Consider the following 12,123-nt stretch of genomic DNA (forward strand, 5'->3'; position numbering starts at 1 on the left):
CATATCGGCCATGACGTTATTTTAATTATCCCTTTCGTATTTTAATGATCATTTGACCCATATTTGATTGATATTACTGCTCAGCGTTAAGCAAAGTTAGTAAGAGTTTCAAGCAGGCGCAAATTGCAGAGTAGGTTGTGTTTTTTGTGTGAAAGCAGCTCTATTTCTGCTGTTACTTAAGCACCACCTGCTGTCAGACAGTGGATTTACATTTTCATTCAGCCTGTATGCCTTTTTTGTTCAAATTTATACGAATAACGGCCCAAACTTTTGTTGCAAATATTAACCGGTGGATGGAAAATAGTCTACCATGTTATCCAAAGTGTTGAGAGTTTTAGAATGCATATTATCTTATGTAGAACTGTTTAAGGAACAAATAAAATATAATTTAGCATTCTGACTCATCCTTTTCATAAAAAAGCTGAAAGGCTGAAAAAAGGCTGATTAAAGGCTGAAATGACTGACATGTGAGGTTTATCATTTGAAAAATATTTTTTTGTTAAAAAAAACTTCATTTAAACATATAGGCTACATGTCAGTAGATGTTATGAATATTTTTTGTTATTTAAAATCTGGCCATTGTTTTTAAGTACGGTGTACATTTTAGGACATTGTTTTTAAGGTTTTTATTTCAGTGTTTATGCAAACAAAAAGTGCATATAGTGGTGCTAATTTTATTTGTTGGTTTTCGGCATAAAACTTGGTAAAATGATTTCAGTGTGTATACTTTTTGAACATTTCCAGCACATTTTAACACTCCCGTGTAGGCTATAACAGTTTGGATCGATACGTTATTTAAGAAATTTAAGTATTGTATACCATGGGTAGCTCCCAGTCACATTATTTTTTTAAAAGTAGCTCTGAGAACCCTGAGATAAGATATTAAAGTCAATATCAAGGAGTCATTCAAGGTTCGGCTGGTTAAGTTAGACAGTAAATGGCAGGTTAGCAGTACACTCTCCTGGTAGATGTCGTAACTACACCATCGAGGTTTGTGTTGTTCATTAAAGACCCCTGCAGTCACTTTAACCCTTAAAGCACATATAATCAAAATTACATACTTAATAGTTGTTTACATTTTACATAATTAACAGTGTAAATTATTGCTCGCTTAAATATAACTCTTCAAAGCATATTAAAAACACCAGATTTTTTTTGTCCCTGCTGAAAAAAAAACTGGCTGACTGGTTTTAGCTGGTGTTTGCAGGCTGGTTTTAGAGGGGTTTTGACCACTTCTTTAGATGGTCAGCAAAAAAAACAACAACAAAAAAACACTCCCAGACTTCCATTTGGAACCACAGGATTTCTTTCAAACTCAAAAAGAGAGTGATTCAGGGCAACAAATAAAAACAGATGTACATTTGCAGTTTAAAGTCTATTTCATTTTATTTTATTTTTGCAAAGATTGATATTAACATTCAAAATCAAAGCATGTCTGCTATAATCAGAAATTTGGAGATGTTAGAAATCTGTGATGGACAGACATGAGATATTATTTTAGCAATCAAAATTTAGGATTAGAAATCAATTCTAGCCGTTCTGGAACAGATGAAACTGAGAAGAGTATCGCAGTGTGCATCATTCCAGCGTTGCTCAGCTGTGGAAATTCAGTTACGTTATTCAGGAAACGAACTGTCAAATATGCTTTAGTGCAAACAGGAAGCCATAAATATAAATGTGTAATAAAATGTGCAAGGTTTGAAACCTTTACATGTTTTATACTAAATAAAAATGTTGTTAAATAGCTTTAAATATATGGACAACATGTATATATTACCTCCATAGCCCATCTCCACGCAATTTTCATTTCCTTCTCCATTTGGCTCACCAGTATGCCAGTCACTGTACTCAAACTTTGATCCATCGCTCCAAAACCAGACATAAACCTAAGAACATTACATTAGCATTACTGAACGTGTTGCTGTTTCCACCTGTTGATGCTTCTCATTTTATTTTCCTTTTTATCTTAAATGGGAACTCTGGTATGTTTAAATAAACAGTGTGAAACTTCTACTGGTGTTTGTTGGGGCAGTGCAAACCAGCTTTTACAAAATGTGAAAGAGCACAAGCAATATATCTGACAAAAGACAACTATTTTTACTTTCAACAACATTTACTGTTCATTTTCAATTATACTTTGTTTTACATTAATCTGACACTGGTTGTATTGATATTTAATGGAAATTAAAAATCAGTTACCTTAGTTGCATCATGAGCACCAATCCAGGTTCGGGGGATTCCATTAACATATTTTTTCAGAAAGGTCTTTAGGAAATTGTGAGTGAGTTGATTGTGGATAGATGCAAGGTTTCCTCCGAGGTCAACACATTGTTTCTGTCAGGATAAAGAGTTATTTAGGTGCAATGCAATTAATTCGTAATGAAGTCTGAAAAAAAAGGCTAAAATTCTTGAAAATAAAGTGGAGCGTAAAAAGTTTTTCATAATCTTTGAAAAATGCATGGCATAACAAACAGACAGGATTTTGTTTGATCATTAAACACTTGACAACTTTACAAAACAAAGCACCCTTGACCATGTAAAAACTAAACAATTTTTGTAGAACTCAATTATGAACATGAACACACTGTCTTTTTTTTCCTTTAGAACTTGAACCTGTCTATATTTTTTAGCTTTACAATAGTGTAAAATGCACGTTTAAGTACGGTATGATTAATTACACAATTTGGGGTAGCATCTATAGAGAACACAAACTTACTTCTGCCTCAGCCCATGGTTTCAAGTCACTGAAAAATTTAAAACATTTTGTTCCAAATTTCTCCCAGCCAGTGGGGCATCTTCGACCAATGCTGAAAGAATCTGCAAAAAAGATGAATTAAAACAATGTATTATTTCTTACTGATTGATGAAAAGAATGTAAGAACGTTCATCAAAGAAAGCAGAAACTGCAAACCTCATCATCATCTGCAGTTTAAAGAGATGCAAAAAGTAGAGGAATTCAGTCTATTTTGTTCATTTACCTTCAGACTTGTCTCCATTTACAGCCAATGCAAAAAGAAGGAATGCTGCAGAAATCCACATGCTGACAAAGTCCTATTAATATCAACATTATTATAAATAATGTAATGAATATATGCATTAACAAGTTTTAAAACACTAAGAATGGAAATACAGTAGAAAAATGTCATACCAAGTGAATCGAAATTCTACTAAGCAAGCTGTAATACCCCGTGGTGTATTTCTCTGATCATTGCTTGTGAAATCAGCTTCATTTATACCCAGTTGCTCAGTCACAAAAGCTGGTTCAACACCAATGAAAACTTCTGTTAATCTATCAGTCCTTATTTGGTAAACAAGACCCGATCCTGAACATCCTCATTTATGTTGTTACATTGTGTTGCATTTGAATTTCAGTGCAATATTCTTAGTTAGCTATTTGAATTAAAAGCGTGACTAACTGAAATGTGACTAACTGAAGCTGTACACTGTAAAAAATAAGTGTAATTTTAACTGTAAAATTTTTTTAAAACGCTACGGAAAAAAACTGTTAATAGGTTAACAGTAAGTTCCCGTACTATATACAGGGAAAAACTGTAAAAATCTAAATATCATATTTCATGTAATTTTACAGTAAAATGCTGTTAATTTTACAGTTTTTAGAAGTAAAAATAACAAATCAATGTATAATTTACAGTCAAAAACTGTAAACTGATATTCCCAGAATTCCCTGCATGACACTCCACATTTGAAAGTATTTTGTTTAAATAATCATGTTTTTTAAATAGTTTTTGTTATTAATTACGTATATTTGGGCTTTATGTTACATTTTCTGTTGTTTAATGAAAGTTTAATGCATTATTTAAGTATCATGTGTGTTACCATGATGGTGTTTTGTGTTTGCATGAATGACTCGGTGCACCTTCTATACAGAATTTTTTTTACAGTGTAGGATTGCATTTTAACAGACGTAAATACCAATTTATCTGATCAGATATCATATTTTACAAGATGGTCACCAATTTAATGGCAAATAAAACAGTGAGGTCTGTTTGCTTCCATCTTACCTGCTGAAATGTGATGTGAAAAGAGAATGTGCAACATAATTATTTGAAAATATCATTTTGTACTGAAATATGTCATAAATATAGCTCATTTCTAATCAACTAGATATTTTAACTAAATAATTTTTAATAATATTGTGCATTTTAAAGATTAAAATATTCATATTAATAATGAGTGCTACAGCTGACTCAGGATCTCACAGCCTCTGTTTTGTATGGTAGTAACCAAAACAGCCCAGAAAACATGGATATTAATTTGAATTCAAAGGCATTAAACTTTTAGATAATAGTAGAAATATAATAGCTTTTACATTTTTGCATATGAGTAAGTCTCATCACTCTCAGAGTTCAGAGTGATTGAAGAAATTTAGTGTGTTAGAACTAAATTTCTCCACATTCTCCAGCAGTAAAAAATATGAAAATTATATCTCTTTTTTAAATATAGTTAAGTCTGGGTAAGTTATATGGACGAATTATTGAAAAAGTAGCTATACATTCATTGAGTACATTTATAGTACAGAAGCTGCGAGAAAAAGAGGAAATATTACAACATTTGCAACATTTAAAACTTAAAATGTCATGATGATTTTGCATTTTTGCCATTATCTTTACAAGACACACCGGGGATTTTATGTGAGCTTGAAACATGTTTGCAAAGTTTCGTTTATTACGGGTTAAGAGGGTGTTGCCAGACCTCAAAAACAACAGTCTGATGAAACAAAGCCACATTAATGCCTCGCCAACATAAGCGAAATAAATCCAAATACGGGAATGCACTCCAGAAATAACATAGAGAGGGGGGGAAAACATTTTTAAACGACTGTTTGAAAAAAGCAAGTCCAAATAGGTTACATTTAAAATAAGCAGAAATGGCCATACACAACAGAGCAAACTGAATTCAACGACACTATCAATGGCGGTTTATGCAACTTGCCGGATATAATGTACCTTTCTTTGGTTGCTACTTTGATTGAAAATGATGGAAAACCAAACTGGTTAAACTACTGGCATCCACGTTTCTTATTTACATCACGAGATACAAAACCATAACGCTGTGGTTATCACTGTGAATCGCTGAGCATTTTGCAGTGTTTGTCACTCCTGAAACCTTGCAGTGTAACACTATTGGGAGAGTGGGGATGGTTGCAACACTTTTTGCATTTCCTTCAGTTTTTCAGAGACCGTTTGTATTGGAAAGCCACAATTCTAATACAATAAAGCCAAGCAGGGCCGGCCTAAGCCTTTATGGAGCCCTAAACAGAATTTTATTTGGGGGCCCCTCGGTGCCATCAATATGACTGATTATTGTCAATGCTTGATCATTTGCAACACACCCATTATTTTAATATAATAATTTTATTTGTTGTATAGCTGTGTTGTTTACTTCATACCAATGTTTTTACCCTTCTATGATTTTAAATTATAACAGTAGCAGACTCACAAGAGTGGTTAGATGTTCATTTGAATTCAAAGTCTTACAGTACTAAGTGGAATACTTAATGTGTTGAATTGAGCCGCATGGTTCGCTTATGCCTTGGGCTGACTCTGAAGCCACATCTGTCAGCTACTCACCCACACTGCTGTAACGTGTGCTTATGACAATATATGTACAATTTATAGGCTATTTGAATAGACAAAGTCAAATGTTACAACTGACCCCACAACAGAGGACAGTTGAAACAGTACAAAGAGAGGGTGAGAGTGAAGGAAATTAGTCCACCTTAGACTTTAACTGATTTTTAACCTATTTACTTAAAAAATGAGAGATACCCAACTATTGAAAGGGGTTCTTTATTAATCCATAAAATTAAACATTTTGTAATGTTATGCCAAGCTTTTACATCAATAAGGTAAGGGACAGCATGTTGGGATGGTTGCAACAGTGTTGCAACTGTCCCTACACTGACAACTGTCATAAAACTTGGTAGCTTAACACAATATATTTGACACACACTAGCTATGCCTATACACCTAAGCTCAGAAAACAATGATTAAAGTGATATGACTTTACAATGATTTATGCAAAGAGCTTAGACAGTATGACAAAAATCTGATCATAAAAAAATGACTTTTCTACCATGAAAATGATTTTTTTTGTAGAAGGAATGTTCACATGTGGCTGATTTCTTCTAGGAAGAATGATGGGCTAATTGAGCATGTGCAGTAGGAATATCATCACTGTAGCTCATTCCTGATTGAAGAAATAAGCCATGTTGCAATTGCCCCTCGTTGCAACCGTCCCCACTCTCCCCTATTCAGTTTTACTGACGTTGACTACTTTTAATTGATTTGGGAGGAATGTTTGGGTTTAAAGAATTATTTTCATTAGTAATCAGATTTTTTTGCAAATGTAAACATTTTCATTAATTTTTTTAATTTTCTAGCATACTGTAGGAAAAAATACATATGCTCTAACCATCTCAGAGAACCCTTATTACTGAGCTTTTTCCTCAAATAGGCTATCTACAGTGCCAGATCGTTAAAGCCTGTTCCTGTTGGATTTCCTTGGAGCATTAACATCAGAGAAGTGAGCAGATGAAATCAAACTTAAATTATTTACTCTATTTAGTCACTATAGTGAGAAATGTATGAGGAAACATTTTAAACAAATTTCAGACTGATTTGCAAGTAGATCTATTTATATTTCTTTATGCAGTTATTATGTAAACAAGGTATGTTTTGTAGAAACAGAAAGCAAAGTCCTCACACGGATTCAGACTGATGTAGTCTGTATAGGACAGGACTGACCTAGCACAGTAAAAGACAAACAGACTCCTGTTTTCTAAAACAAGTAAGTCAAATTAAACTTTAACTTTTAAAATTAAAATTCGTTCTTCTTTTTTGGCTTTTTATTCATGTTTTTTGTGATATATTGAATGAAATCCATTTTTCATTCAATTTTGTGTGATAAAGATGACTGATTAAACTGATGTATGAATTTAAATATTTGACATTTGACAAATATTTGACTAATTGATATATATATTTGGCATTTAAGTATTTGACATTTCCATCTTTTATTGTTAATTTGAGGAGATTGTGTATCCTAATTCTTAATTTTAGTAGTACCAAACATTACTAGGATGGCATTTTTTCTTCGAAAACTACGCCCTCCATCTCAGGGTATGTCATTTTCTCATTATTATGACAGAAATTGTCAATATATAAAAGGAATTGAAATTACATTTCATGCTGGAAAATAATTTAAATCCATATATATTTACATATTTCAGAAATAGATTTAAAATGTCAAGTTGTGATTGAATTAAAATGTGTGGTTGACGCATGCTATTAATTTAAAAACAAATAGCTGAACTTAAGCCATCATATTCAAAGTTTAATTTTATCCACTCATTTAGCTAGTAGAAGTGAGTGAATATCAACATCTAAATGACAATTCACGAAAAGCAGTGTTGCCTAAGGACTTGCAAAAAAAGAAAAAGAAAAAAAGATGACTCGTGTAAATTTAAGGAAAAAATAGAAAACAACATCAAAAAGTGTTTCTACGCTTTCTAAAATTAATCTATGGTTAAACAGAGTTGGATAAACCATGGAGGACAGTCATCTGGACGTGAGTTATGAGCCCATTGATTTCCAGTATTTCACACACTCTAGCAATAAATACTGGGCAAATGCAATTTATAGCTCAGATTGTATCTTCCATCTTTCCCTTTGGTGACTTTTTTTCCTTAACTAATTTATAGTGAAGCTGAGAAGCAACAACTTTTGAGAACTCTAAACAATTTCAAAACTGGGAGCACAGAGGTCAATACTCTCAGAATGCTTCTGCATGGACCAGTAGGTGCTGGAAAATCCAGCTTCTTCAACTCTATGGATAATGTTCTCCAGGACCGCATCACCACCAGAGCCCTGGCAGATTCATTAAGTGGTAAAAGTTTCACTATGGAGGTAAAAGCATTTCATATATAGAAAAGAGTTTGGGTCATAGAATGTTATTTATTCCAACAGCACTGGGGCTTGCAGGTTACATCAGTAAACCAATAGGTGTGACAAGCAACTATTTTTGGATGAAATGAATTGAACACTGATTGATTCAGGAACTAAAAAAGTGACAATCTTTGCAAGAGAGCCACTGAATCATTCATTTGTTCAAAAGGCTGAATGATTCAAGAACAACAAATTCTGGTTCAAATAGAGGCCAGTTATCTGAAAAACTTTAAGAAATACAGTATGTAAGCAGTCGTGGTCTACTGGATAGAGAGTTGCACTTGTAACCTGAAGGTTGTGGGTTCGAGTCTCATGTCCGGCAAGAATTGTCGGTGGGGGGAGTGAATATCCAGCGCTCTCTCCACCTTCAATACCATGACTGAGGTGAGACCCTTGAGCAAGGCTTGCTCCCCGGGTGCTGCAGCATTGGCTGCCCACTGCTCCGGGTGTGTGTGCACTTGGATGGATTAAATGCAGAGCACAAATTCTAAGTATGGGACACCATACTTGGCCACACGTCACTTCACTTTCACTTTAAGTGTACGTTTGTTTTTTGTTTCCAGTGCAAACAGTTTAACCTGAGAAAGAAAGCAGGCTCTTACTTTCCTTTCACATTTACTGACATCAGGGGAATGGAAATAGAAGAAGGAAATGGTGTGCATCCCAAAGACATTCCCAAAATATTACTGGGCCATGTCAAAAATGGATACATAGTAAGTTAATACACAACACAAAATAGCACAACACATAATCTTTAAAAAAATGGAGGTCAAAATATTTCCTCTCTCTGATTCTGTGTTGTTCTGCATAAAAAAAAAACATTTAAAGAGGCCTTTTTACTCTATGTTGTTGATGTAATGGAAAGAGCTTCAACACCTGACTATTCCTCCAACTGAGACTGGAATCAGCTATTTCTAAATATTGCAGTGATCTGTTACTTAAAAGTGCTTATCAGTTGTTACAATATTTTATATACTATAGAGATATTTTTCAATACTTTTGAGCTGCTGTTGTTGCAGAAGTAGAAGCTTTATACTACATTTAAAGTTTGGAACATTAGGTCTTCATTTCTGACATGCTGTGTTTAAGCATTTGTAAATAAGACTGAAATGATCCATGATTTTGATTTTGGGTAAACTTGTATGAAAAGAAAATTTAAGCATTTTAGAAACATGGTAATTGACTGCATATAATGTGAAAACAACACGAATTGTGTTGTGCTAATTGTGTTTAGAGTTTTGAAAATATGACTACAGCTTGGACAAAAGGATGTTAGCAATTGAAAAAAAAACTGTAAAATGGTTCAAATTTATAACAAACCTATTATATTGTATATTCTTGTAATATATTTAGTGCTTCTGTCCCTTCAGTGTAATGCAGAAAATCCCATTTCTGAAGGAAACCCAAAGTATAATGAAAATCCAAGTCTAAATGACAGGATTCACTGTCTGGTGGCTGTTATTCCAGCTAACTCCATATCTCTAATGGAACAGATTGTAATTGACCAACTGAGAAAAGTTCGTCAAAAAGCAAGAGACTTGGGTGAGTCATGTAGAACACATCTTTACTGGAGTGAATATATTATTCTGAATTGCATACCTTTATTATTTCATCATACAGAAAAGAGTAGAGTGGAGATTCTTAAAACAATCATGTTTTTGTGTTTATGTAAATGTAAAGACATAAAATATTTTCATTTTTGGGGTGATTAAATATAGTGAACTGTAAAGAATAAAAGGAGTGTATTTTAGGCACAAAGGGAAAAAAAATACTTAAAAGTAGGTTCCTTTGTCATTGCCATGGGTGCAGTTATGTTTATGCAAATAATAAAATAATGAGTCTGATGTTTTTGCTGATACAATTCACAATAAAGTTTATGGACAGTCACGTACTGAGAGCAAAACCCACCTAGTAAACAATAAAAAAGACTTAACACTGTCTGCTGCCTGAAGCGAAAACTATTGACTACTCTGAGACAAAAACAACTCTTTATAATACATGCTTGTTTTATACACTTTAGACCGTTCTCATAATGCTCATAATAAAATATTTTACTATATATAAATAAAAGTATAAATAGTTATTGTTACCACAGGCATTCCTCAAGTCATTATCATGACCAAGGTGGATGAAGTGTGTCCACTCGTTAAAGGCAACCTTGAGAAGGTCTACGCAAGCAAAAAAATAAAAGAGAAGGTAAGTCTGTATGAAAAAATATAGATTTTTAGCCCTGTTTGCTGAAATAAATATGTCAATACACATTATTGTGGAATCACAGATGGATGAGTGCTCTATGAGACTGGGAGTTCCTGTAAATTGCATCTTCCCGGTAAAGAACTACCATGATGAGGACCCCGGCAATACAAAAATGGATATTCTGATTTTAAAGGCATTATTAAACATTGTTAACTTTGCCAGTGACTATGTACTGGACCAGACAGACAATGAATAAGTTGTATACCTTACAATATTTGACAGAAATGAAATGGTGTGTGATTATGATAAAGAAAAGTCTGGGGTATTGTTTGATGTTTATTGCAAAAGAAAAAAAATGTCTTTGCTTGTGTGATTCATATTTATTATGACTCGATATTTAAAGGGGTCCTATTATGCTCTTTTACAAAGTCTTGATTTTGTTCAAATCTTCAAATAAAATAAAATCAATTTGAGCGCGATTTAACCCCGGATGATTGTAACCGCACTACGTCTGCCTTGGGAAACTAGCGTGTCTCCGACATAGTGAAAACACTCGTTGCCTTCTCTAGTGCAGCTCAACCAGGTCTCGTCCCATTCGTCGATATTTGTGATATCACAAATCCCAGAAAATATGCGTTGTAGTCCAAAGAGTCGATCGTTGTAGTTTTTGAAAAGTGATTTCTGTTAAATAAAATATCTCCTTTTGAATTGGACTTTGAGCTTTGTAACTTTGCAGATCTTTTTTATGCTCAAACAGCAACATTACAGACTAACTAAAGCTGAAAAAGTGAAAAAGCGTAATAGGACCCCTTTAACAGAGTAGGGTTGTTTGTTAATACCTATTAGTAATTTTTCTCTGTAGACACACATGAATTATTTGAAATCATTTTGAACTATTGCTTTTTGGACTACAATTACACTCCAGGTATTACATATTAATGAAGTATTGTTCTTGTGACAATACCCCGGTCTACCATGCATGCTGAGAATATTGTAGCATGTTTACTTCAGCATTATAATTGTAGCTTGTTTATCTTCTTTTTTTTGTTTATCTTTCTTTTATTCTGTCAAACCTGCCAACACCTAAATTAATAAATTTGTATTAAGAAAATATTATAGTTGTCAGTCCTGATTGTTTAATAGTTTTACAACTTACTGTTCCTTTCTGTTCTGACTATTAAACTATTGAAACTATTGAAAAGTAGGTATTTCAAAACTGAAAGTAAACTTAGGCAGTTAATGTGGTTCCTAAAACAGAGAACAAAACCATCACATGCACTCTTTTTAGACTGCCTGGAAGGTAAGACTCATCTCCTCATGAATAATTAATTAAATGTAAATATAAAATATAAGAAATTGTAGTGTTTTATGGGTGCAATACAAACAGGCCTTCCAGGTATCTCTCCCTCTGTAGGAACTTAAAATAATACAGTAAATAGGCTTAGTGCGCAATGTGTACAATGCAATGTCGTAGTAGTTATGTCGTCAGTTAAGTCATGAAGTTACCAAAAAGGCAATTAAAGCTGCCTTAAAACTGTGCATGCATGTATTTGTTACATGAGTCACATTTAAGAACATGTCTCTGAAATGCAGTGGTTTTCCAAACTGTCCTGGAAACAGTTTGGAAAACAAACTGTCTCCCTAATCTAACACACCCGATTCAACTAAGAGACTTTAAAGGTGTCATATGATGCTGCTAAAAAGAACATTATTTTGTGTATTTGGTGTAATGAAATGTGTTTATGCGGTTTAAAGTTAAAAAAACACATTATTTTCCACATACTGTACATTATTGTTTCTCCTCTATGCCCCGCCTTTTTGAAACGCGTCGATTTTTACAAAGCTCATCGGTTTGAAAAAGCGAGGTGTGTTGTGATTGGCCAGCTATCCAGTGCGTTGTGATTGGCCGAATTCCTCAAGCATGAGACGGAAATGTTACGCCCCTCACCATACTGTGATG

General features: G+C 33.6%; 2 protein-coding genes across 3 annotated transcripts; one reads left to right on the forward strand and one right to left on the reverse strand.

Annotated features, from left to right (window-relative positions):
* Positions 1-1,429: 1,429 nt before the first annotated feature.
* Positions 1,430-3,203, reverse strand: LOC107692721 (ladderlectin-like). Of its 2 annotated transcripts, none has more exons than XM_016491887.1 (6): positions 3,149-3,203; positions 2,979-3,064; positions 2,717-2,817; positions 2,200-2,334; positions 1,778-1,886; positions 1,430-1,597 (listed from the first exon to the last, which is right to left on the reverse strand). In XM_016491887.1, the coding sequence occupies exons 2-6, from the start codon at positions 3,037-3,039 to the stop codon at positions 1,518-1,520; spliced, it is 486 nt and encodes a 161-aa protein (XP_016347373.1). In that variant the 5' UTR covers positions 3,040-3,064; positions 3,149-3,203; the 3' UTR covers positions 1,430-1,517. The 2 variants fall into 2 exon arrangements, with proteins under 2 accessions (XP_016347373.1, XP_016347372.1); XM_016491886.1 differs by having other exon boundaries at positions 2,979-3,051; positions 3,149-3,196.
* Positions 3,204-6,802: 3,599 nt separating this feature from the next.
* Positions 6,803-10,419, forward strand: LOC107692690 (interferon-induced protein 44-like). The gene is made up of 8 exons (XM_016491854.1): positions 6,803-6,810; positions 7,083-7,142; positions 7,557-7,590; positions 7,724-7,928; positions 8,531-8,680; positions 9,338-9,509; positions 10,063-10,163; positions 10,246-10,419. Exons 2-8 carry the CDS (start codon positions 7,103-7,105, stop codon positions 10,417-10,419), a joined length of 876 nt encoding a protein of 291 aa, XP_016347340.1. The 5' UTR covers positions 6,803-6,810; positions 7,083-7,102.
* The last annotated feature ends 1,704 nt before the right edge of the window (positions 10,420-12,123 follow it).

The sequence above is a fragment of the Sinocyclocheilus anshuiensis genome, unplaced genomic scaffold, assembly GCF_001515605.1.
Source record: "Sinocyclocheilus anshuiensis isolate Anshui unplaced genomic scaffold, SAMN03320099.WGS_v1.1 scaffold50, whole genome shotgun sequence".
In the NCBI taxonomy this organism is placed as follows: Eukaryota; Metazoa; Chordata; class Actinopteri; order Cypriniformes; family Cyprinidae; genus Sinocyclocheilus; species Sinocyclocheilus anshuiensis.

Excerpts from the sequence above, each read along its gene's own strand:
- LOC107692721 (XM_016491887.1), bottom strand. The coding sequence starts at position 3,039 with ATGTGGATTTCTGCAGCATTCCTTCTTTTTGCATTGGCTGTAAATGGA. Across the intron at positions 1,887-2,199 it reads GTGCTCATGATGCAACTAAG|GTTTATGTCTGGTTTTGGAG; the intron begins GTAACTGATTTT and ends TAATGTTCTTAG. Across the intron at positions 1,598-1,777 it reads CGTGGAGATGGGCTATGGAG|CTGAGCAACGCTGGAATGAT; the intron begins GTAATATATACA and ends GAATTTCCACAG.
- LOC107692690 (XM_016491854.1), top strand. The coding sequence starts at position 7,103 with ATGGCATTTTTTCTTCGAAAACTACGCCCTCCATCTCAGG. Across the intron at positions 7,929-8,530 it reads GTAAAAGTTTCACTATGGAG|TGCAAACAGTTTAACCTGAG; the intron begins GTAAAAGCATTT and ends TTTTGTTTCCAG. Across the intron at positions 8,681-9,337 it reads ATGTCAAAAATGGATACATA|TGTAATGCAGAAAATCCCAT; the intron begins GTAAGTTAATAC and ends CTGTCCCTTCAG.